This window comes from Anomalospiza imberbis, chromosome 8 (assembly GCF_031753505.1).
Source record: "Anomalospiza imberbis isolate Cuckoo-Finch-1a 21T00152 chromosome 8, ASM3175350v1, whole genome shotgun sequence".
Taxonomy (NCBI): Eukaryota; Metazoa; Chordata; class Aves; order Passeriformes; family Viduidae; genus Anomalospiza; species Anomalospiza imberbis.
The window spans coordinates 13,054,906-13,082,202 of record NC_089688.1 but is presented as its reverse complement, the minus strand read 5'-3'; the positions used below and the strand labels follow the sequence as shown (position 1 = coordinate 13,082,202).

Here is a 27,297-nt window from a genome sequence, read left to right as displayed (position 1 = left end):
GGGAAAAGTTATGCAAAAATGGAGCAAGCTCTTTTTTACATTTATTACAGGCACTGGGCTTTTCCTCGCTGAGAAGACTGAAGAGCAGTGAAGCAGAGATGTTCTAAAAGACCAGACTCACCGTTTAGTGCATTGGCTGGGAGTACTTAGATGTGCATCCCTTAATCGATAAATTCCAAAGCAAAGCATATTGTATGTTTTCAGTGCTTTACAAAACAGATCTCCATAACAACCTCCATCCTAGAGGAAAGAGAGGAGATTAAAAAAAAAAAAAAAAACAGAGAACAGTGCATTATTTTTCCTATCTTTGCTCTGTAAACACAATGCAAGGGAACAGGTCATTCAGTATGAACTTATGAAAAAAGGGACAATGTATAGACAGTCTGTTGTTTGTCTCAAATGAGAGGCTCTTACCCAGGGAAATGAATAATCTAAATGTTTCATTTCAAATAAGTAACTATGTAAAGTGATGATTGTTATTTTGGAGAGTCTTGGTCCATGAAATAATGGCAAATTGGAAAGAGTGAGTGATTTGCTTTAAGCTGGAAATCTAAATTTTGGTACCAGACAATGCATATTTTACAAATTGCATTAACTATGGCATTAACATTGTTCATATCTTTGACCCTTTCTTGGCAGCAGTCATACTGTCATCCAGACAAAAAAAAAATTCACAAGGAGCACAACAGAAATTAGAGTTCAATGGGTTTAAAAGGATAATAAAATATCTGCTGCTGTCAAATAATGACTAAATGTATGATTAGCAAAAAATAAGTTTGGATTTGCTTATTTGTATATCCAAATAGTGATTCTTAAGTAATCATGAGAGTTAAATCATCAAGGCAGAGTGGGTGCTTTGGTATTATCTCATGATTTCAAAATGTGGTCCAGAAAACTTTTCAAGATACTTTATTTTTATATAATACACTCTGTTTAAAATATTTATTTATTTATTTATTTGGTTTGGGGTTTTAAATTTTTTTTGCTTGTTTTTTGACTTCACCCTTAGAACAGTGCAGTCAAATTATCAGAAAATTAGCATTTTATATGAATTTTAGTTCATCCAAAACCAGCAGAAACCAAATCTTAGCACTTTGGTTTCAAGCTAATAAGCAGATTTTAAGAACTGGAAGCTCTGTGAAAACACTAAATAAGCTTATCAAAACCCAAAAAAAGGTATATCTATACATATTGAATATATTTAGAATTCATTATTGCTATAATGGTTATATCATCCAAATAAGCTCATATATCTCTTTAGCTGACAATGAAGAAGAGCCACAGGATTTTCTGTATGAAATATGCAGGCAAGCATCCTGGGCAGTCATACAGCTTCTTAAAAAGGTAAAAAGCAAACTTGGCACTCTGTGCTATGAATTTTTAAACAATCCAAAAGCTCTATTAAATTCAATAATAGAAATGATATGCTTATTGAGATAGATTTTTCACTCAGTCTGAGAGAAAGCTAATAGAGCACAGACCAGACTTGGTCCTGAATTTCCTTCGTGATCTTACCCCTAGGTCTGCAAATGGCCCATCATACAAAGCCAGCTGAGCAACTCGACACCTGTCCCTGTTTGCAAGTGTCTGGGGCGTGCTGTAACCTCCTCTCAACGCATTTTCCTCAGCAATCAGTGCTTCCAGCTCTGGTGTGGCTCCTCCTGTTACCAATGTCCGTATCAGTGTGAGGATATTGTCATTGAAGTATGTCTGCAGAGATAAAAGAAAGCTCTTTAAGCAAACACCATTAAAGTCACAACTGAAGACATCCAAATTACAACTTTTCCGGGTTTCTGCTGTTTAAAGTTCTTGGCTGTCTCTTCAAATAATTTTATATAGAAAGTGAAAAGACAGCAGCCTCCAATTACTCTATTTTCTTCTATCCCATTAGGCTCCTATACTAGATCCTTCCTTTTAAACACCAATTCAGGCTGATTTTTATTAACGTACAAAAATTTGAATGATTTATGTTCCCTATAATTGGTGTTAGTAGTGATGCAATGACTGCTTTCCTTCTCATCGCCCTCATGTCTAATAATGGGCTTTAGGACATGTAATTGTAAAATTCAGACCACATTTAAAGCTTACACAGGCTAGATTGCCTTTTTACTCTTGTCACCAATTCGTTGGGGAGCTGCCTTTGTGCTGCAAATGTCATTACTTATTACTGTGGCTGGACTCTAGCAGTCTAACCGATGTATTGTACTAAACATCTTATTACGAGACTTGACAGTGTTCAGACATAAGCATGTATCAATTAAACATCTTGAGTTCATTCCAGATAAATGTATGATGAGTTTGGGATCCTGGTGGTCCTTTTAAAAAACTCTAGGGTATAGGGTAAGTGTGGTTTATTAGGGAAGATTTACTCCACACTGACATTTTGCCAGCGTCTGTAGCATTGCTGGTCTGTCAGGCAAACAATGGGTATTTAAAATATTAATTTAAATCCAGATGAATGACTTTCAAGTTCACTTAAAAGTATACTGGTATAGTTCAGACATACTCAGTTAAACATCTGCAATGTATTATACTGGGCAAAAAAAAAGTTGAACAATAAAAAAGGCAAGACTGTCACTTATAATGTCACCAATGCCTGAGTTTTCAGAAGCTTTGTAAGTGCAGGGAACATAAAAGGAAAAAATGAGCTCACTGTAGAGTACACAGGATTGACATTACTGGATTTCTGGATTTTGTTATATTTAGGACTTAGAATAAATGTCTGTAATCCAACCAAGTAAAAATGAATGGTGAATTCTCCAACAGTGCTTGTTGCCTAAAGATAAGACTTTTAACATAATACTTTTCAATGAAATTCATTGTTCTATCCATATAATGCAACTGTATTTAATACATGGGTAAACTGAGGTAGAGGTTGAAATATTTTATCCTGAGATCAAAAAGCAGAACTGGCTTCCTATCCATGTTACTTTGATATTCTTTCTTTGTATAATGAAACTTCAGTTCCATTGTTTGCTGGAGGTGACAGATAAAACAGAAGAAAATGAGTTCTACGCAGCAATGCTTTTCACTTTACATTGAAGTTTCCTAACTTCAAGCTTCTCTGCTTATTTACATAGGCATATATGCCATTCACCTGTTGACTAAATTAAAATGAGAGGAACATATTCTTACTGTTATACATGCCCTAAAGCAAATATTTGCATCTCATCAACTCCAATTATTTAAGTTAACCTGGGTAAGGCACTAAATATTTTAACTACAAAGCATATTGTAAGGAGTAGTCTGACATAAGCAGAGGTTCATGAAGATTCAGCTAGTCTAAAACAACAGCTAATCTCAAATCAGCTCTTACACATGTGGATGCAGTGGGTAACAATTCAACTGTAATACTCAAACATCTCTTAACTTATAGAAAAATCAATGTGACCCCTTGCAGGAATGTAAGTCTGGAGCGATTACATGATGTTTAATAGGAATTGCCACTGTGTGAGAGAGAAGACATTCAGGCATGATTGTTTGTTTTTCCATTACTTCTTCCTTGATGTCCATGAGATGAAATCGGAGTTGCCCTCTTTGGCAACTCTTCCCACTCTGCTATATCTCTAAGGAAAAGCTAAGACTCTTATTAGCAAAGGAAGCAGCATTTATTGTGGAACAATGGCTTAATTTGGGTTTCACACCATGACTGATGTGGAAGGCACCATTCAATCAGATGGATAAGTGCAGCCAAAAGATATTTCTTGGGTCTTTTTTTTTTTGCAATCAATGGGAGAAAAGATTCCATGTTTCAGGACAAACTGCTGCAGCATTGCATCTGGTCAGAAAATGCCCAACCATAAGCAAGAAAGGATGGGTGAATAGGAAGATGTAACTTCTCACCTTCTGCTAAATAGAGTTGCTTCCTTCTGTACTAAAGTATTTAACACTCCTCAAGAAAAAGCTGTCTGCCCATGCTTTTGATTGTCACAAAAATCAGACTCCTCATTACATCTTGCCAGTTTGGAACTAGGAGAACACTGAAAAGCTGAACTAGCTGATATCCATTTCCTTTGGAATAATAATACACTGAAATTAATTTGAGAGTGATCTTCTACTTGCTCTGTGGGAGGGTACATGGCCTGAATATGCCAGTACTTATAAGAAACTGATCTACAGAATGTCTTTGGAAAGGTGCTGTTGTACTTAAAGTAACAAGGCACTTTCCAGTGATGGAAAGAATCCCTTTTGTTGAGTGTAAAATCAAAACTGAAGAAATACTTGTTTGCTATTGTCATTAACCAAACCCCACACTGGACATGTGTGTGATATCACTTTAATCAGTACCCAGAATGAGAATATGAAATAGGTGTATTCTAAACAAAGTAAAAAAAAAATAAATAAAAATGCATCATAGACAGTGAAACTGGGTAAATAGCAGGGAAATTGTGATACAGATATCTGAGCTAGCAGTGCCACCTAGCCATTGCTTCAGAATTGTAGTGTAGCTCTTTCAAATGTTTCAAGGATGCTTTCCCATTTGTTCAATCATTTTTTAAAGTATAATTACCAGAGTCCTTATGTTTTGCAGTTAATGCTGTCATGTCTTTTAAACTAATTGGTCTTCTACAGAAAATTTAACTGAAAATTAGCACATCTTTTAATAATATTGCTTTAACTTTAATAGCACTTTGCCTTTCATTTATAATTACACTAAAATTGTCATTTTTCAAGTAAGATCTGTCTTTTTTGTGTTTGCTAGCGGGTTTTTAAATGAATTTCTTTTAAGAAAACTCCTCCTCCTTCACTACATGTGGTTTTTAACCTCACTTTCAAATAAATATTTTAAATTGATTTTCTCATTCAGTCGGAGGAACAACATATATCCAAACTTGAGGAATGACTGAGCTAACACTGGTAATTCATACCGATAGCAAAAGGGTCTTTGAGACTAAATAAACAGCAGACAATAAATAACAGCACTTCACCATTTCAAAATCTATTAATTCTTAAACTATTGTCCAAACTTTAAAGAAGTTTGGGACACTTTAAGTTACAAGATGCTGCTAACTAATTCTCTGAACAGAATTGCATGAAAAATAGTCTTGTGTTCATATCAAAGATTAGAACAGCTTCTTTTCTGTATAAATAAGACTGTGAGGATCCCTTAGGGAGAACTCTTGAGTATGGGATATAATGAAAAGTTATTTTTAATGGTTTTAATGATTTTCTTCCATTCTGTAATTTTGTTTTTATGAAGAAAAAGTAGGATTTGGTAATACAGAAAACAATCAAGAACTGAAGTTCTAGCACAAGCAAATGAATTACAGGGTCGTGAATGTTAAGTGGTATCATCTGGTGCTGGAGATCCTTGTCTCCAACAGCACCTCGAGTCTGTTGCAGTGGTGGGTGTGGGAGGGACACCAGCCTGCCAGAACTGCTGCAGTTCTCATGTCTTCAGTGCTAAAAGGAGGAACAGGGAAGCTTTGGCTCTCAGGCCAACTGCTGAGACCTTTGACAGTACTGTGTATTGAAAACTGGTTTCCTTCATGTACAGGATTTTATGGAATAACTATCTCAACAAGACCCAGAAAGGAGTACTTCTGCTCAAATATTTGCTCCTTTGACTATCTTATGTCATATAACCTTTCCATAGATGAAGATAACATTTTTAAAAACCAGTTACATAATCTAAAAGATGCTTCCAATCCCATACTTTTTAGTTACACTTCACTTGGTGATGAAGGCATGCCCTGCTTTCCAGAAGTGGTGTTGCCTTGAGACTGACAGACAACGTGTATTATTTCCCTGGGTTTGAACACGCTATGACAAAATAAATAGTAATATATCATTTAAGTACCTGATGGCAGTAGATGTCTCTTCAAAGACATATTAATGATTACCTGGAGCCACTACCACAGTTAAAACATGAAGCAAGCCCACAGCCTTCCCACAGAGCACAGTAAAGCTCTTGAACCAAACCTGGTGAGATCACTGCTACCAACTCATCAAAAACACAGTGCAGGTTTTTAGCTTGTTATTGTCCTCTGAGCAATGGTGTTTGAGCTACTACACTCTGAATCCTGGGCTGTGGAAAATATTGCCTTTACTGCAAAGCCAGACTGTGTGTAGATGACCAGTACATGGCACTTTGAAAACTAAACTACATTAAGCCTTTTACCTTTGAAGTAAAGAAATAACAGAAATTTTCAAACCTAAAACGTCCAGTACTGTCATCTTCTAGGAAATAATGCTAAACTAGGAGAACATAAAGATCTCCAGCATCCACTGAACAACACTTGCATTAGAAAGTTACCACATTTTCTAATCTGTGATTCATGAGTTGGGTTTAATGCACTACTACAATATTATAAAACTATAAAAAATAATAATTCAACACTGATTAATACTGTATTATTATTATTATTAGTAGTAGTAGTAGTAGTAGAATCCAATAACAGAATACTTAAGGAAATTATTTTAAATATATTTTGTAGCTTTTGCCCTATACATATGTCTATATGCATGTTTCAAGTGACCCACAGGTCAGAAATAATACCATACACATGGCTATTATTCGACTTTCTAATCTTTCTTACACTTGTTTTACTACAAAACCCCACTACTGTGGGAAGAGATGAATTCTTAAAGGAGCAGTTCATAAACATTTGCATTGCACACTATGTAAGGAATTTTCATAACAGAGATATCAACAGAGATCATAAACTGGAATTTTTCAAAAATACGCAGTAAAACCCACTGAATCACTAAGTATATAGAATAATGAACGATACACTTGTCTCCAAGTGAGCTGGCAAAAGACAGCAGAGTGCACATTATATACTTCCAGAATTCCTGTGCAATCCATAGGATGAAAGCATGACTACAGATTTCACAATTTAGTTAGGATTTGGGGTTCAGCTTGCCCATACTGGCAAGTATGAAATTAGATACATTAAATAGAAGCTGTTTGCTAAAAGTCACTGTAATTTAGGGGAAAAAATAAAGGTAAGAGATAATATAGTGAAAATAGATTAGTTTGTGTGAGAAACACTCTTTTCCTTGTAGAAGAAGTGAAAGGAGAACACACCTTCCCTGTGAGAATATGGATAGTAAAGAGGAAACCTCTCACACATTTTACACTTTCTGAAGGGTCAGGAAAAATGGTACTTTTCCAACTCCTTGCTGGGCCTTTGAGGAATAAATAGAAAATAACACTGCCACTGATCAGAAAACTGGTGACAGAAAAGACAGGATAGTGAACAATTCTAACTGACTGAATCCTTGCCTTTCTTCTTGATTAGTATTTTTTTTAAGTAGAGAATTTTCTACTCTTGTTATCACATTTCTCTATCTTCAGGCTGCACTGTCCCTGACACATAATATGACCACGTAGATGTGAAAATGTTTAGAGAAAGGACTTTTATAGAATGGAACTGCAAAAACAGAGGGGCATGTTGTCCAAAACTATGAGTTAATAAAAGCTAGCAATAACTAAAAACATTAAAATTTCTGAACAGGCAGGCTGTACTTATTTTTCATTGCATCACTATTATTTACTTGAGGCACCTTTGCACAAAGAAGAAATGGTGTCCACAGTATCTCACTCTCTTTCTATGGCAATGCCAGTAGCAACCAGAAGGATTAACTCTACTTTTTTTCTTGATTCTGAAGTGCCCTACTGAACAATACATTCAGAGACATTGACTTAGATAATAATGGGAGTAGATAAACAGCTGTAAGTAACATTTGGAACCTTCATGTTAAATTATTCCCATTTATAACGTGAATATGCAAAAAATAAATTAGAGATTTTAATTAGAGAAGGTACAGAGTTTAGGTGTCCTTGCTTAGGTTTTCTGAATTTGTCACATCTACAAAATATTGCAAATAACTTCCAAGAAAAGCATTTTTTGAGGTTACTGAAAACTCCTAGGGCATTAGAATAAAATTATATCTGTGTAGACTCATTTATCTGTGGAATGAACATATGGAAAATATAGCAGCAAAAACTACAAAATTCACACAGAGCAAGACTGGTCTGAAAACTTAGCCAATATGAGGAGGATGAAAAGGAGCGAGCATGACTGAGGGGTTTGCTTCAGAACTGTGCTATGGCTGCAAAACAAAAGCCCCAATGTAGACATAACCAAAGGCCACCATCTGTAGTTTCTGGCATACACTGAAGTTTTGATTAATAAGAAAATTCATATGAAAAAGAGAGGATAACCTCTCTTCACACAAATAGAGTTCATGAGATGTGTACAGTGGCTTTCATGGAGTTCTATCAAGTGTCCCCCAGCACTCATACTGAGAGCATTGCTCATAGCTACAGGAAATTAAAAGCTCAAAACACAGTTGATGCTGTCTGACAAGAATGGTGAGCACAGGGACTGACACACTGCATTTGGGTCTGGATTTTAGGCAGAAGGGACAACTTTTTTTGGAAAGCATGATCCTTAAAACCTGACACGAGACTGTTTCCTTAGGAAACTGTGGACTCACGAAGTCCTAGATATCTCAGTTATGGTGTCCGTGTCCAACTAAGAAAATAAACTATCTTAGGCTGCAAAATTCTTTTGACATCTAAGAAAAAAGCATCTTCTCCCACCTACCTGTAGAAAAAGTTCTACACCTTCACACTCTTTCACAACAAGTCTGATAGAAGGGGATGAAAAAGATTTGTTTGCTTACTGCGCTCATGAGTGAGTCCAGCACGCTGACAGCAAATGCAGTTCCACATGCAAAAGGCTGCGTGAGATACAGTTCTGTGTCGGGATCATCATCATCATCTTGGTCCAAGAACTGAACATTTGAATCATTTACTGAAAATAACAATAATAATATTAAGAGTAAAATCAAAAGGTGTTTCTGGGTCACCAGCATGTGACCTCACACATCACACAGCCAAAGAAAAAGAAACAGCATATGTCTGGAAACACAGACTTTTGTCTTTGACGTCACTGGAAATGAAATCAAGATGGATGTGAAAATGTGCATTTAAAAATCTGTTGCTTGTTATCTTGCTTGTAAGAGGTGACACTCTTGTTCTTGACAGGTTCCTATCCCTTTCCTGTAAAGCAGCTTCATGGCACCAGTTGCCTGTGCTCAAAATTAGATATATCATTGTATATCGAGACAGTCTTGGTATATTGGTGGGGTACAGTGGCTGAAGCTGTATGTGTGTACAGTGAAATGTTATCACAAGATACAAAGTTAGAACCCAGTTGTAAAATAGAGGCTGTCAATAAAATTCTGATATAGCCCCCAGGCATCTGTTAGATGTGCTGCTGTGATTCTTACTGGAGTGGTGTTAATGCACTTAGGGCTCAAAAGAGGATAAACTGTCCCTTTAACATGCATCTATCTGAATGAATGAGCAGCTATGCTCTTGCAGCACTGCCTTTTGTTCAAATATTTGTCTCTTTAACTTCATTTTCTCAGCCACGAATTCTACATTAGCCAGTGTGAAAAAGAATCTAAATCAGGCTGTTTCAGAGAAAAGCCCAAATAAAGTAGTATTTGTCATTTTGACTTTCTCTGGCAGTTCATTGTCACAGATAAGCCCTCTGCCTCCAAATCATTCTAACCAAAAATAGTTGTTTCCTTGAGATCAGTGTATCAAGTGGATCATATTTCATGAAATATTTCATTTCCATATTAGTCTCTCTCAGGCATGAAAGCACAGACTGCTTAGCTATGCCATTGAAATACCCTTCAACTTACTAAATGACAAATTAATTTCAGTTCCCATGCAAGAAAGGGAAATGAAAAACTTTTTGAGCATTTGAAACTGCACACACTGATGATATCCCTATTCCCCATGTGAACACATCTCCTGAGCCAACTCAGCAAACTTTGAAAATAACATACTGCTGTTAACTTGATCAGATTTCAGCTCTGGACTTTTAAAGTCAGAAATTCTGCCCGCTATTCTGATCTTCCTTCTCATACAGTTTCAATCCTTCCCACACAGTTTTCTTGTACATCCACTCCTTTTCCAAACTCTGTGCTTACAATTTTTAACTTACAAAACATGAATTACTGCAGAAAAAGCCTCATGATATCTGTCTAAATGAGATGAGGATATAATTTAAAATTCTTGCCTCTGCACTCCCAGATGTAAATTGTTAAAACATAACACCTTAGTACTGTAGTAAGAGAAATGTCCAGCCCTGGGAATCAGAAGACATTCATCCAAGAAAACACCAGGATCCACAATACTTTTTTTAGTACAATATCTATCAATTTAATCTCCAAATTCTTAAGCAATACAGTATTTGAAATCCTGCTGTATCAAAATGTACTTTTTGAACAGCTTGTACCTCAGTTTAATTTGCTAGTTGAGAGTAGGCACTATTGACAGTAGCACTCTTTTTCCACTTCCATCTGGCAGATTAACACCTGACTTAGACACCGTGCTAGGCATGCATGGGGTCAGTTCCTGAGGTACTAAAAATCTATTATGAATTCTGCAGGTGTGGGTTTATCCTCAGTATCTTTATCTTCCTGATGCAAGTTAGCACACTGGGATTTGTGGGCCAGGAGAGCTGGGTGCAAACAGGTGGTGCTGTGCCATAGGGAAATGCTCATCAAACGCTGCTCCAAAGGCTTGTGAGAGCACTCTGTGTTGAGAGGGAACCACACAGGAGCTTGGCTGCTCCTCTACAGCTTCAAAACCTGAGCCTCTGAGAAAAAGCCTTACTCTACAAAATAAACATAAAAATATCTTGAGGAAAAGTATGATGCTTGGGGTTTTTTCTGGTATCTTTTACTTCTTCTTGGACTTCCTGTGAAAAGCTGCTAAGGCATGTCCACCAAATTGACAACAGGCTAAAGTAACAAAAAGAAAGAGAGAAAAAGAGAGAAAAATTGGTGTAGGAGAGTGAGGGCCAGGGAGGTGGGGACTTAGGCCAAAAATAAAGAATTGGTGAGGAGGTGCTATGAAAACAGCCGGCAGGTCAGACGAGTGTGATCAAAGGTTTACTGATGCTGCGTGAAAAAAAATCATTAAGAAGACCAGAACAAGACAGTCAATTTCAACCAGAACCACAAATAAAACACATTCAAAGCAGTGCCATGAGGGTAGCCCCTCTGATACAGCCAGATAAATAAAGGAAAAGCTGATGACAGTAAGAACAACCACAGAAAATAACACAGTGATGTGAAGGAAAAAGGCACTTCTTACCCAGTTCAGTTATCATTAGAATGTGGGTTCCACTGTTTTTTTCCTGACTGATTGAAACCAAAGGCAGAAGTTTGCCAGGCTTAGCTAGTAAGTAAAGTATTTAGGGGGAAAAGAAAGTACAGAAAGAGAATAAAGTAAGGGAAAAAGACAGGTAAGGCTCTAAAAAATAAAACTGAAAAAGAAAACAGAAGGACAAAGGACCACAAATCAAGTTTGTATTTGCCGTGAAAAAAACAGAACAGCTTCTGCACTTCACATCACACCACTTGACAACATAAATACCCACAGCTAGAGTGGAAATCAGAGTCTAGTTACCTACCATCATCATATTCTCAGGAGTGAAATATCTCATACTATTATATAGAGTTTGGTTACACATGATTAAACAGTTTTGGACCATGAAAAATAAACAAATGGCCTCTTACAATTGATTAAATGCACAGGAAATATCTGCTTATACTTACTCTGGCCTTTTTTCCTTTTCTAACTTTAGCCCAAAGACCTCTGCTTGTTTGTTATACTATGCAAGAAGCAACTCGTCTGATAGAATATTTATTTAAGAAAATAGAGAAAACCCAAAGGAGGGAAATATATTTCAGTTATTCAAATAAAGTGAACCAACTGTTACTAAACTTTCTTTGGAGAGAGTAATTTAAAACAGTTATCAAAAGAGAAAATGTAACAGTGTAAGATCTAGTACGGGTAATTTTTCTGCATCTGCATAACAAAGAAAGTGGGAAAAAGACATGAGAATATACATGGAAGGATAAATTTTAGCTTTTCTTACCTAGCTCTGTTATAATAGGGATGTTGGCTCCTGTTGTAATGGAGGGTTGACGTAAAAGGCCATGGACTGGACTATTGTCTGGAGACGTCCTATCCATCCCAGGGGGTGTAAAGCCTAAAAGGAAGAAAAAAAAAAAAAAAAAAAAAAAAGAGAGAAAGTTTACAGAGGACAAACTACACCAAAGAGGAAAAAAAATTCTGAAGCAAACACCTTTCCTTAAACAGCAACTAAGATTTTAAAAAGTACTGCTTGTAAGTGGTAATACAATCATGAGGAACAAACTGCTTCCATTAGTCAGTTTTAGGTTTGATCAGAAATCAAGATTTAAAATTATCTGTTTTCCAAGAGCACTACCACCCACACATGGTAGGGTTTTTGAAATTTTCATGTGTACCATTTATAATATGCATTTCTATGAGGATTACAATTGTAGGAATATTGAGATGGAAGGGTCCAATCTACAAGACAAAAAGATAGGATGAAAGGAAAAAGACACAGGTTTTCAAATGGTATGTGAGAGGATTGCTTGAAAAGAACTGGAAAGAGTGACAATTTGAAGGAAACAAAGGTGGGAGAAGAAACGTGTTGGAAGAAATTCACAGAAAAAAAATCTGGAGACCAGCAACATTCACCTTTAAAAAAGACTGTTTTCAGCCAGATTCTCTACAGTTTGATATGGAGCTCTTGACATTGAGTATTTTTTATCTATTTTTTTTCTTTAAACAAAAAATACCCAAGAAAAACCTTTTGGAGTTTGATTGTAAGTACTGAAAAATGGGTAGTTATACAAAACCCCATGCAATAGCAGGATTGGAAATTCACCAACTAATTCACAGACTAATGCATTCCACTCCTCTTGTCCAGTAAAACTATAGAAAACATGGGAATGCTCATTTAATGTCATTGCAGAAATGATGGTAAAGCTAGAAAGTGACTTTATGGTTTCATATAGACAAATATCAAGGCAGCATTTTTAGACAAATATTTGTCTGCTAGGAATAAAACTGAGCCAAGTTTACTTTAAACCACCTTTTTAAAAAATAGACATTCCTTTTTTTTTTCTGCCATATTATTCCCAAGTTCTTTGACTTCACACCTGACATCCAGGGAGAGACTTTTGGTCCTTTATCACTAGTTCTGAATTCTCCATATATTTATTCTCAACTAATCACAGCCAGATTAATTCCTGACTTAAATTCACTATCTTCTTGCAGTGTGGAAATTGTTTTGCTCCATTAAATTCATTGATACATTCACCTGGTACTGAATTCAGAGGAAGATTATACGATACCTTACCTTTCTTCAATTTGGAGACCAATTTACAAACCAGGAAATCTCTAAAATAAATTGTTGTTTGCATATCATACTGGTTTTATATTGTCTTAAGGACTTACAGTTCTCTTTCAGTGATAATTAACATCACTCTTAAACTGCCCCTAAACTACAAGGACCACTAGATCAGGGCTTCTTGATTTAACAGGATTTAATTTTCTCCTTCCATTCATCTATCTCTATGTTTTGTCTGTATCGCATACAGCACATACAGGTAATAAAACTAGAATCACTGGGAAGAGACTTAGCTCTGCAGAAGGTACTGGTATGAATTTCATTCTGACTATCACAAGAAAACTAGGTGCAACATGGTGATTGTACAGACAGAATAGCTTAAAAAGGGAGTGAAAATCTGTGAAGAAATTCTTCAGGAGAAAAGAAGTGGATACGATATCTTAACAGGCTTGCAAGACAAAAACATTGTCATAGAGAAACCTAAGTCAGTAGAGCAATTCTATATAATATTACCAGTGGATAGAAAATCTTTATAAAGCAGATTTCTTAGAGGCAATTGGAAATGTTAACAGTCAGTCATGTAACAGCACCTGTGGTGCTGAACTCAGGAAGACCAGCTTGGTGACAGTGAGTTGCAGTCCCAGCCAGTTTCGGTTTGCAGATGTTTCCTTGTATCTGGCACAATGACTGAGAGCTGATTTGGCTCTTTGAATGTTTAAGTCTTCATGGCAGAGCCTGAGATTCCTCAGGCTCACCAACAGAGTCTGACAGAGTCTTTCAGTCACCACCTTGTAAGTTACAGGTAACACTGACACTCTCACAACAGCAGAAAAATTAAAGTGGGACTCCAAAGGGAGGAAATGCTATCTGAGGACAGGTGGGTATTAGTGTGACACCTCCTTCTATAGCAGGATCCAGTGTTTCAAGCCTTGTATTCTGTTATGGAATGCATTCTTTTACGAGATGCAAGATGCAGCCTTTGTCATATTAGAAAAAGCTCAGGTAGCTGCAGATTCCTTAAGCAGTTAAGGTGGCAGGCCCAGCTGGGTCTCCTGCTGAATTACAAGTCAAAATGGCAACAGCAAGACTTTTCATGCTCACTTCTCTAAAAGTAAACAAAACTAATATTGTTCTCATGCACTCCAGGGATTGTACTGCTCAGAGGCTCTGCTTCTCCCTTTTTTCCTGAACCCTTTCTCCCTACATCTCAGGACGCACTTGCTAAACCACCGTCTCGTGAATCAGGCCCTTCAGATGGTAAGAGCACAGCAGTATTTCCCTACCAGTGAAAAGCAAATTGAAACAAGCAAGTATAACTCAGCTAAATGTGCAAGTTCTTCCTGCCTCCCCTTCACTGCAACGTGCACATACACAGAGACACGCTCACTCTCCATCGAAGGCCATTTGTAGCCACCTCTCTAACCCTAAGAATATTTGTCTTCCTGGGATGGTGTCAGAAAATTGAAGTAAATGTGGCATTTTTGTTAGACACAGACTGTCAGAAGCTCTGTAATTGCACACTGCACACATAGTGCATTCAGTCTGAAATGCAGGAAGCATGTTAAAGGGATTGTGTTTTCTCCTTGAATGAAAAATAGACTTGTGCCTTAATATTTTTCATCCCACTGTCCTGAAAGACGTGAGAAGTAGCTGATAATTTAATTTCCTTGTTCATACTTAATTCAGACACTTCTAGAAATTTACTTTTAAGAAATATAAAAATCTTAAGAGTATTTTCAGGAAAAGGAAATATTTGGGGATTTTGTGTGCTTATGTTTGGAGTCACGAGCTATCGAACACCTTCAAGACACATTCCTACTCCCAAGTCACATACTAATTTCCATACACAGGCTGTCTATTTTTTTTTCCTCTAGAAGAGGAAAAAAAAACAACAAAAAAAGTGCAGGAAACTAACCTGCTTTATCAGAACTTTCATTTAAAGGCATGAAAAACTACAAGTGACAGCTGTGCAGATTCAGTGAATGTGACATTTTTGAATTTCTTCAACTTGACAAGTAAACACCTTAAATCGGTAATGCTATATGCATAATACATGACCTGTATTTTGACATCCATCATCATATGCTGACTTGAGAAAATACAGGTTTGTACGTCAAGGAATAGCACCCATAAAGCAGGGAGAAATTCAGGTCACAGGGTATTAGGAAATCTCTATTTCATTACAGAAGCTGAAACAAGCTAAGGCATCAGATTTAAGATTCATTTTCAGCTGTGAAAAGATTCAATTCCTCTGCACAGAGCATTCATTTAGAAATGACATGCTTTCCTCACAGCCTCTTTTCATTTTCCTTTCCATATTCCATTTTCTCCTTTTGTCCCCAAACCTTGTTCCATTAATGCTCATAAAAATCATAAAACAGGGCTGATAGTTGTGATCTTACAAACACAGCATCTCCTTGTTCTACAAACAACTAGAGGAGCTCTGGCTACAATTGCTTAATGGGAGCAACCTCCACAGTAAAACCCACATGCCTGTGCAAGTCTGAGCACAGTGCCTGTGGAAGGAAATGCAGTGACAGTGAAGAGACTTCTGGAGAAGGGAATTCTCATTGCCAACAATTAGGAGGTAAAGCAAAATCATATCAGTTCCAGCAGTCACTGCATCTGGTACTAAATCTAAATGCTGTACTGGTTGAGTGGTTCACTTTGTATCACTTGAATTTTTCTTTTTTTGTGGCTTGTTTTTGTTTTCCTCACTTATTAAACTGGCTCTACCTCAGGCCATGAGCCTTTTTCTCACTGTGGAACTTAGTTGTCAGTCACAGTCAACCCACCACTACTGGCTATAATCTAAACTACAACATAGAGTTATAGCATCATTTAGGTTCAAAGTGACCTTTAAAATCATTGAGTCCAACCACTAACCCAGCACTACCAAGTCCACCACTAAACCATGTCACTTAGTGTCACATCTAAATGTCTCCTAAATACCTCCAGGGATGGTGACTCCAATACTTCCCTGGGCAACCTGTTGTGAAGAACCTGCTTGACAACCCTTATAGTGAAGAAATTTTCACTAATATCCAATCTAAACCTCCATTGGCACATCTTGAGGCCATTTCCTTTTGTCCTTTCACTTGTTACCAGGGAGAAGAGAGCAACTCCCAGCTCTCTACAACCTCCTTCAAGGTAGCTGGAGAGAGCAATGAGGTCTCCCTTATAAAACTGAGGAAGCTTCACTAAGAGGCAGCCCACCCCTATCTGTCTCTGAAACAAGATACTGCCAAGCAGTGAATTAAGAATATCGCAGCTCTGAGAGGAACACAGGTTTTGGGCTCCTGACATGCTCCAAATCAGTAAGGCCTGGCAGTCAGCAGTCACTGCTTCTCTCCCAGCATCAGCGTCCCTCCCTGACAGGCAGGGACACCCGTGCCCCTCATCAGATACCTGCTCTGAAGGAGCTTGAGTCTAGTGCAGTTCTGTGCAGAAAGCTGATGGTTCAACGTCTTGGTTTTGAGCAAAGAGCATTTCCCAGCTCCCTTTAAGATACTACTGCTCACAAAAGTAGGCAAAAAACAATCAATTGCATCAGAAGCAAAAATATAAGTCTTAAAGATGTTCTTATATTAATGGAAAGAGAACACAGGGGAAATTTCCTCGGTAATAGGAGGCAAGCTCTTTTTACCAGGGGATGCAAGTGCTCCCCTGCTCTGAGCTCAGCATGGCCAGGTGGCTATAAAACTTCACTGTCCCTTATAAAATACCACCTACAAAGGGATGAGCAGCACTGTGCTGGTGGAGTTCTGCACCTCTGGAGCCAGGCTGACCCAGGGAGGTACTAACCGTGTCTCAGCAGTAACATGCATGTATTCTGAGATCCACAGTGGCACTGCAATGAAGTTCAAAACTAAAGAATGCTAGGATGGCTAAACATGCCTTTTTTCCACCTAAAGCACCACCAATTTTGCTCTGCTTATGTGTGAGCAACTGGCCTGACAGCCAAATGATCTGCTGATTGTGCTGGCCATAAACCACTAATTTTTGTTTCTTTGCAGGCCACTTAACTGAGTAATGTCCCACAAAATTCAGGAAAGTTTGCTCTTCACAGCAGTAAATATATTCTTAAAGTTTGCTGAGGGGACCAATAAAGGTTCACTGGGGTTTTAATGTAGAGGGAAATCTGTCTTGTGGATGTGCACTGCTCTTGTTCCACTGACTCCACCAAGACCTAGAGGGGCATATTCTCAAAAATGGATTTTTATGCTACATTTATATCTTCTGTTCTTAAGGATCATAATGGATCCTTTATGATTCTCTTCCCCTTTTTCTCTGCCCCTTTCATTTCTTCCTCCCTTCCTTTTCAAAGATATACATTTTACTAAACTGGAACTCTATGCAGGCAGAAGGCACTATCCCAAAATCAAAATCCACTTGACAGACTTAAAGGTTGTGGCCTTGTTATTAAAACACCTTGTAAATTGATAGTGCCCTTTAAATAATGCTATTTTAGGGAAAGATGTCATGGCACTCACTGGGTGATATATGCACTGAAGTCCTCAAATATAATTTAAAAAGCATATGTACATTCAGCTACCTCTGGTTCACCTAAGGAATATGAGACAACAATAATATTTTGAGCATATATGAATAACACATAAGTGGTGAACTGCCAAACACGCCCCCGACAGGTTACCATGCAGAAATATGGGACAAGTCTTTTCATTAAGCAGAGCCAGCCAAAGAGAAATAATTCTCAAAAAGGACCTCACAGTTGTATCCCTTTGCTACTGTTTGCTGACAATGTCATTAATATTCCTGTGAATTCAATTGAATGATAGACTATACCTGTTATTCACAGAAGTACAGCCCTTGGGTATACCTGGAAAGTTCAGCAGCAGTCATGCAGCTAAAGAGCTGCTGACATTCATGGGAATCTGTTACAGCTATTCAATTTAGAAACAATTCTAGCTTCAGTGTCCCGTGGGGTCTGAGACAGAGAGTTGTAGTTTGGCCTGAGAACCTGGAAATCCTAAAGTCTGGCTTTCAGTTCTGACTTTTAGTGCGATTTGTGCTGAATATCTAATAATCTCTCGGAGATTATCGCTAAAGGTCTGGAAAAGGAGAGGAATGTGGGAGGCCAGATGTGACTACATAAGTTCCCAGCTCTCTCAGAGAGAGAGCATCTTCAGAGATGCTCCAGGCCCAAACACAGGCCAAGGTAAATCTACAGAGAGTGAAGGCTGAAGAACGACATCTTTCTCAATTTAAGCAACCCTCCAATGCTTTCGGATTGGAACAATACCGGAGCTTTGAACTCTGAGACAATGTCACAGAGAACCAGCTGCCACTTCCTGCCAAGAAAGTGCTCTTCTCTAATGTCCCTTCATTCACTTTCTGCTGAATTACAGAAACCTACAGTGAAAATATCCAAATCAAAGCTCTAATGGAAGCATAGGGCAGTGGGTTCAATCCTAGTTTCCACTCCCCGAAGTGTGAGATCCATTCCTTGATGAGTTAGTGGCCCCATGTGCTGAAAGTGCAAATGATTTATAGGTCTGCTGGTCCTTGGGCTGCTCTAACAAGGTAGGATTAAGCTGTAAAAAAAAAGATCAAGAGAAGGATTGGAGTTTCATCATCTTGAGGCCTAACATTGAATCACACCACATTGATTCCATTTCAATTGTGAACAGCATAATATATTAGAAAAGCGTGATATTTTAAGCTTAGGGCAGAATCATGTATAACTTAGAGGGGTCTATTAACAGGTACTTCTATAAATCTTTTCCCAGTTTAAGTCCATTTTGAGTTTCACTCATACACACCTCAAAAAATGAAGTCCATCTGAAACTGCCTAGGTTTTTTGTTGTTGGCTTTGTAGGAATCTTCACAAAATCTTATGTGGTAATTACCCAAACCCTAACTCTGCCAAGGTTCCCCACAAGCTTATACAACCCAAAACTACCAAAACAAATGGACTTTCTTTACTAATGCTTTGCAGAGCACAGCCTTAATGTTCACTTCGTCCTATTTTTCTCACTTTAAATAAGATAATACGTAGTTACTAGCTATAGCACTTCCCTCAAGTCTGCCTGAATGGAAACTCTTTTTCTCTATGCAGTAAACAAAATTCAATTTCCCTTTTTTGGCTACTTTCTTTACAAACTTTATTTTTTAATTGTTCCTACTTTTCATTTACTATTTAATAGTTTTCTACACTAGGTGCTTCTAGGGCATAAAGTTGGTAGCATCTGTAGCACATGTTTGCAGCTAAAATGATTTAGTATATAACAATGCCAAACTCCTTTCAGTTTAATCATTAATCAACCCTGCATATTTGGACCTCAGGCAAAAATAAATATGCTGAATAAAAATTATCAAATAAATTAAGCTATATTACCTAGTTTAGAGAGACAGGTATTCAATAACTAGAAACAAAATGAAAAACTCACCACTAAAAATGATATATTGGCATGTTAGATGAGACTCTACATTATGTCATTATATCAAAAAAAGTAAATTTTTCCTTAGTGTAAAAGCAAGAGCAAAGACAGATATCAGAGCAAGTAATCAATTTAAATACTTGAAAAATAAAAGGAACAGTGTTGTCCAACATCTGATTGTCAGCTACTGAAACATAAATTAAACAAATTTCCCATTGCTGCTTATGGGAAAATTATGCAGATTAGAATTTGATTAGGTTTATATCATGAGACTCAATTTGGACTTTTAATCTATTAAGCTCCAATAAATGAGGCATCTGAATAGCTCCCCTAAGCAGCAACAGTAATAACGACAGCAGTCATTTTTTGGAATATATATTCTGAAAATTTCTTTAGCAGACAAGTCCACATCTTTAAGTACAATTACTTTGTAACTTCTACCAAAAATTCAGGTGTTTGCAGTGAGGAAATGGATACATACAAAATGCTTAAACAGACATTTTATGATAATCAACATCTGTCACTCTGTTCTAGCAATATTGATTTTCCATCAACTTGGACTTACTTACGGTCGACTTCATGGTCTGTGTGGGCTAAATAGTGCCAGCAGACTTGCAAATTACTCAAGCTGGAACTGAGCTGGAAACCTATGGTAAAATGTCATTAATTTCTCTACAGGCTGTGTCATAACTAAAATCCCACATTCAAGGCTGTCTTGGGGATCAAAGATTGAACTGTGAAGGTTATAGCCCCATTTTATCAAAGAAATCGGAACTAAATTCCCAGAGCTGAGCTTTGAGACAGGTTGGATTCAGATCAAGACCACCTCTAATTTATCTGGCAGGTATGCTTTGTAGGCCCTCCTGTGTATTTCCTGCAGCCTAATCTATTTGCAAGTATACAAAAGCTCCCCTTCCATATTGCTCTATATTGTAAAATGCAACTTCTCAAAGGCTGTTGACTAGAAAGCACATTGTGCACATGTCCTGTCCTGCCAGATTTCACCAAATCCTAGAGAAGCTTTTAGTGGACAGGTTGTCTTATGCAAATAGTCAAGTGCCAGTAGGCAGGTGATTAAAAAAAAAGTATGATAAATTTCAGGGCTTTATTAAATGCTCATAGTGAAGGAACATGGATCCTGTGTTCATGTGCAGATATATTTTCTTTAAAAAAGGTTTTAACATGGAATTTAATTCTGGCACTCAAGCTTTCAGCATGTCACTACAAAGGTTTTCTGCAAGCCAAAACCTTTTACCAGTACTCCAAATTGAACATCATAAATAGGGAAAAAAAAACCCAGTCAAGCTCTTTGTCATTCAAATACTGCCTTTTGTAGCACACAACTTCAGAGTAGCATGTCTGTTAAAGACATCTTTGTAGATATCATGTGTGAAAATGAGTATCAGGTTGATTTTACTATACCAGTCTATATCATGCTAACTCAACCAACTTCCCTTTGGAAAGCACAAGAAATCACAAAACTTTTTCTTTCTACTCCTTTTTTTTCACCATTTAAAAAACCCAAATACAAACTGCACAGTTGTGGAATCAGGAGGAATCCGAAATAGCTCTCTAATTGAGTATTGAATGCTGTACCAGTAGCAATATATTAGCTACTGATAATACCTAAGGTTGTGTCAGCAAAGCTGCCTCAAGACCAGCAGTGATAGCACTGGTGCCGCTGGGTTCACCCCATCTGTAAAGTGTGGAAACTCCAGCTTCTGTCAGAATCAAGAATTCCGAGAGCAACTTATGCCTCAGATGGCCATATCCAAAGCATATAGTCAGCAGTGTAAATAAAGAGGCAATTTGCTCAAATATATCAAGAAAAAAGGAAAGGTATTCAGAAAACCAGTGAGGTAAAGTCTGCTCTTAAGACGAAAATTCCATTGCTAAGTCTGCACTGTTTTGGCTCACTGTCTTTCTCCTCTTACAAACATTAATCTTAAAAAGAAAATGAATTCCTTATCATGACAGAATGACTCATTATTTTATCAGTTTTTTCTAAAATCTATAATAGTTTTCCTTACCTCTGACAGCTCAGTCTTTTTATATTTAAAGAAGTATCTGCAGAGGTGTCTCTACACCAGCTCCTTATTTATTTTATTTATATGGGATCCAAAACCCATTACACTAGCAAACAAGCTGGTAAAGACAGTGATAACAGTAAAATGTAATGTGGTATTCTTTAAGTAGTGAAAATTAAATAGCAATCATAAAATGTACACTACAGTATCCAGTCACAGTACAGACATTCTGAAAACTTCCAGCAGTTTTTTGTTGGGTTTTATTTGTTTTGTTTTGTTGTGGTTTTTTGGTTTTCAGTACTGACTACTTATTATCATCCATGCATCTAAATACTACTTTAATATCTACAAACACTTTAACTTTCCCATCCATTACTGCTTAGTAGAGAATTAAATGGTTTGATAAAAAATAAAATGTTTTCTTCCTTGTTTCATTTCATTAGTACCAGTATCAGTGGAAACAGCTTTCCTTTCAATTAGGTATTTTGAATATTTCTGCGAGTGTTTATTATTATTTGATAGTATTCTGAGAATAAATATTCAAGTTGCAAAGTGGGCTTTTGTTGCTGATGAGGTAGTTTAAGAAGTGGTGATTTTGGGCCAATCTAAAATATAAATCTGCTGATAAGTTGTAAAGGCTTCTACATGTGACACATTGAGCAAGTTGCCATAAAAAAAAAAAAATCAAGACAGTCCAAATTTTTAGAAGCACTCTGTCCATATAATTCAGTTTATATCTTCCACTGAAAATGGAAGATATGTACAGACAGATGAGTTTACATTGCCACTAAAGAACCAGATATTTAATTAGAAGTTAGAATAGTAACAATTTGCAAATTATTGAGGATTTACAACAGATATACAGTTTCTAAAACACACCATTGAATATGTTAAACAAAGTGGCCAAGCACCTGTTCTGAATTTGATTTTAGTTACAGCATAAACTATTTTTGAGCAAACTCACACTTGTGGCTAATGGCCTAAGAATGTTACTATAGGGTTGTTAGTCCTATTAATCTATTAAACAAATAAGAAACATTTTCTCAGGCCCCACACTACACTGCCTGATTTCAGTCTCTTGTTCTTTTTATTCAGAGGAGCTGTTTCAAAAATGTATGCTTGCCTTTGCCCTCTCTTGGAGATGTATGAGTACATCACAGAACAAGCAGACTGGCAGGAACTTTGAAACAGGAAACCCTACATGGGCATCCAATCATACTACAAGCCTGTCTATGCATTTAAGAAAATCTCTGTCAAAATTACAGAAAATATATATGCTGTTAACACTGCAGGGATACCTTCCCTGTCACTAACAACCAGTAATCATACTCCTAAATTAGTGTTTAGAGTATTTGACAATTAAAATTGAATAGAAAATTTAAGCAAGCAACCAAACTTCAAATCAACGTGAAAGGTGGAATCTCCTTTATACTTTCACAGGATCTGCTTCAAAGTTCTAAGGAAAGTTTGCAAAATATCACAAATTGCTATGACATTACAGACATTTAGTAAGATCTTAATCTTGTCTCTAAATAAGCCACTACAAAAATTCCCATTAGCCATAAAATTATGTGGGTGTGTTGAATAGAAATAAATTACAAGAACTAGTTCAGAACTTTCTTTAACAAAAATTCCTACCATATAATTTACAAAATTAATAATTTACTTTTTCATCTCTGTTTTGTTCAGATCTTGAAAAGTTGTAAAAATAATGTATTATTAGGAGCACAGCAGTATTGATTCTCCAACAAAGGCTGTGCTTCAAGTCAGCCTGAATATCCCATTCTGCAGATGCTAAAAGAACTAGCAGGTTATTGATAACCAGAAGCAAACAATCTTTTAGAAAATGCTCATTATGGAAAGTCTGGGCTGTCTCATATTTAATCATGTCAAACCTAAATCAAGTGGTCTTGAAAACAGAAAAGAAAAATTAAAAAAAAGAAAAGATGTCTTGAATACCAAGAATTTTTAAAATTTTATCTAAAGCTGTCAAAGTTCTGCAAATCACTAGCAGGTGATAGATTCTGCTTTTCTGCTTTGGAGATCACAGACTAGAATTTAAAAATTTGGAAAGAGCAAAAATCTAGCTTTCACCTGTATTGCTATCAGACTGGTAAAGTCTGCTAGATACTGACGCTTTGTATCTTCTTGCACAGTAAAGCAAAACCAGTGACACTGATCTCTAGAAAAACCCCATCACCTTTATGAATATAAATAACCATTTATTAAGCAAACAGTACGTAGTGAAGCAAAGAAAGACACCAGAATTATGCTCATGAGGCTGCCTGCTGTGGTACATTACTTTCAAACTATCTTGTATTCCTGCAATATATTATCTATATGTTCCATTTTCTTGAAGTTATCTTCATAATCAAGATGCTATCACAAGTATCGTGGGCACTGGAACTATTTTTAATTTTCATTTAAAGAGCAATTAAAGAAAGACAATGGATACACAAGATAATAAAGTAAGCGATTAGCAGCATGCAAATGACATACACTTAATGATAATACCCTGTTCTATTCTCCAAAGGGCCTGTTGAGAGAAACCCTTCCTACATGTGGTTGTGCAGCTAATGTGCCTCAGCCTACAATTACAACATTGCTGACACCATTAACCACTGAAACAACATCACTTCATGAAATCCTTGTTGTCTCATTAAAATGCAAAGGGTCAGGTAATTTACCAGCATTCTGTGTCTACTTTTGTTGTGGATAATTAGCAAGCATTACCCAGCATGGACTCCTACTGGCAAACAGTTAAACTGTGAAATATTAAAAATAATTTTTTATATTTGATGGGAATTTGAAAGATTTAGAATTATAATCTCAGCATACCTTTGTATTCAAAGCCATGAAACACAGACCTTTTACACAATTAATGTTATAAGATTTTTGTGGTTGGTTATTTTTGAAAATTAACTTCAAATTTAAAAATTTTTCCTCAGTATAACTGGATCTAGATACACATCTTCTTATGCAATTAAAAAGTTTTAGAAAATACACAGAGGGAGATGAAAAACGCCTTACAGTTTCCTAAAGACTTACATATGGTTTCTTAAAAATAGTTTTTTTAAAGTTAAAACACAGAGGGTGGTGCAGTACATTCTAATACTCATGTGCCCTTTCATCTTGCTAATTGCAGCCTCAATCACGATTTAAGGGAACCTTGATAACACTCACTATCGGCTCACATCTTGTCAGGGAGCAGAACGGTCTCTTATTCTTTAAATGGAAGTTTTGGAACATAAAACACATTCCAATAAAAGTGAACAGAAAATTATGAATTCATTAAACTACTTTGGTATCTTGTGCTATATATAATATTTATATTCCAACTACTGTAAAATATGCTTTAATATCTTTAGGCAACTCTAAGGACTTAAATATTTATAAAATGGCTAAAGATAAAGTATAGCTCTCTTATTCCTACATACAGATGATGTAAGGCATGCAATCAAAGACAATAACACTTTCAACCCATTTGTCATCTTAAAGGAGCCTTTCAAATTCAGATCCCTTGTGTGCAATCTACATAAGAGTTGTTGCCTACATAGGCAACTCCAGAGGAGTTTGCTCCTTAAAAACTACCAAGAGTGCTATACTTCACATAAAACAGGGTTTTCTGAAAATGGAGACAAAACTATAAATTTGCAGGGAAAACAGCTCCAAGTGGGGCTTCAAAATACTGCTGTATTTATCTCTGGGACATCTGGGAACAGGAAGCATTTTGATTTAATATTTCATAACACAGAGGCAATTGCTTCCTTGCCTGGTGTATAATTAATGCTCATAAAAAGAGTGCAATTTTTTTATTCCTCAGCATCAGAAATGCACAAAATCATACACCTTCATAATAGGGGGTTTGCTTTCAAGATGTTGAACAGCAAATAATAATAAATTTGAGTTACCATAAATTTATAAGAGTTTTGGGATGCTTAAATATAGTTTAAGTGTGAGATCACATATTTGATGTACTGTATTATCTACCTCCTCTGTCCTGTTTTTTTCCTCTGGCTGAAGAAGAAGGTATCTTAAAGCAGAAGAGGAAGAAGCAATTGTGAAAACTTAAAGGCATTTGGGTAGGACCTTACAGTATTTCTCAAAACCAGAGAAATTGTGTCAAAGGAATGTCTCTCTCCAGCCATTTATCCAACACATTTTTAGTGTTTTATAAGCAACAGAACTGAAAACTGTCTTTTCTTAATGGTTTTTCTCTCTTTCCAGAAAAACTTTGAGAGAGGTGGGAAACTACTTTGTGTATGTAATTCCAGCAGGAAACATTGGTGTCCAGCTGCAAGGAAAGGTACCAAAAAAATTTGAAGGATGCTGCATGGGATCCTTCCTGTCAAGGTTTTCATGTGAAGACTGGCAGCCTAGTAAAGTCCCAACAGAGCTGGTTTCTACAGCAGAGGAAAAAAGTTAAGTGAAAAGCCTCTCTCTCACCCAGACTCTTTAGTATATTTAAGTCCAAATCTTGCAAAGACCTGCACATAATCTAACTTTACCCAGGTGGACAGTTTCACTGAAGTCAGAGAGATTTATTAACCTGCATAACATTGAGCACATAAGTTTTGGAACAAGCAAGGCATCAGATTATAAACTTGCCAGGGCAAAGGCCATATTTTATTCTTGTATATATCAGGACTATGACAACAAGCTCTTAATTCCATCTAGAGCTCGAGTGTGCTACCATAAAATAAATAACAGCTATCAACTGATCCATCTAGTTCAGCAGGATAAGAAATTATGTGCATGTTGCAAAAAGGTAATATAGAGTTATTTATCACAGAGACCTGATCTTCAAAACCTGACCTGATCTTGGACTATTTTTTGTGAGTAAATAGTGATATGGGCCATGTCTGGCTTTTATCTCATTTTTCATATTAACTTCATTACTTAGGAGGGTCAGCCTTTGTTTTAAAAAGCACTAAAGAAACAAAACTACAACCAACTAAAATTCAGTTAGCTAAAAAAGAATCACTCAACCAAGGAGAAAAATTTGTTAATTGGATTATTACCATTATTGCAACAACTGATGCTAAAAAAGGAACATTCAGAACCCAGTATAAAAACATCCTTAATCAGGTGTTAACTCCTACACTAAACTATCAATCCTTCAAACCAATAACCCTGATGTTAATGCAAAAAACCATTTTTGAAAATGTGACTGGTAGGATTTATACTGTCTTGGAGAGTATCTCTCAAAACATCTATATGAATTCGGTAATTGTGAGCTAGCTTTAAGTATAACAAGCATTCTGCAGTCTAAAAGACATTGATATACAAAGACACAGGGGAATCTAAGTGTTGAAACAAATAAAGCTAATGTCATAGCTTACTTTTACACTTTTAAAAACTACCCCAAATCTTTCAGTTTCTGACAGCACTATTCACTCATTTATTTTTAATAATAATATACATTTAACATTCTACATTTACTTATAAGCTTTCTAAAGTGGTTAAGTAGCTCCTTAAATTCTGTAATTATTTAGTGCAGCTAAATAGAGTTTGATTTTCTGCATTAAAAAAATAAGGTTCTTTATTCCTACATTTTCATGAAATATAACAAATTAAACATAGGAAACAGTGCTGGAGTTGCCACAGAACATTGAATTCCATAAAAGCCTAAAAAAATAACTTCATCTATGATTATCCAAGCCTATA

The 27,297-nt window shown here is 36.5% G+C and overlaps 1 protein-coding gene across 30 annotated transcripts in view; it reads right to left on the bottom strand.

Moving 5' to 3' along the window:
- The window catches only part of KCNMA1 (potassium calcium-activated channel subfamily M alpha 1), a 420,412-nt gene that overhangs the window by 10,387 nt on the left and 382,728 nt on the right, over nt 1-27,297 (bottom strand). For 17 of the 30 annotated variants that reach the window (XM_068197399.1, XM_068197382.1, XM_068197383.1 and 14 more), the window contains 4 exons: nt 11,916-12,029; nt 8,635-8,765; nt 1,516-1,710; nt 122-240 (listed from right to left, as the gene is read on the bottom strand). In XM_068197399.1, coding sequence (XP_068053500.1) covers nt 122-240; nt 1,516-1,710; nt 8,635-8,765; nt 11,916-12,029 — 559 coding nt within the window. Of the gene's footprint in view, nt 1-121; nt 241-1,515; nt 1,711-8,634; nt 8,766-11,128; nt 11,213-11,915; nt 12,030-27,297 lie in introns of all 30 variants that reach the window. The other 13 variants (XM_068197370.1, XM_068197377.1, XM_068197376.1 and 10 more) reach the window with 1 other exon arrangement.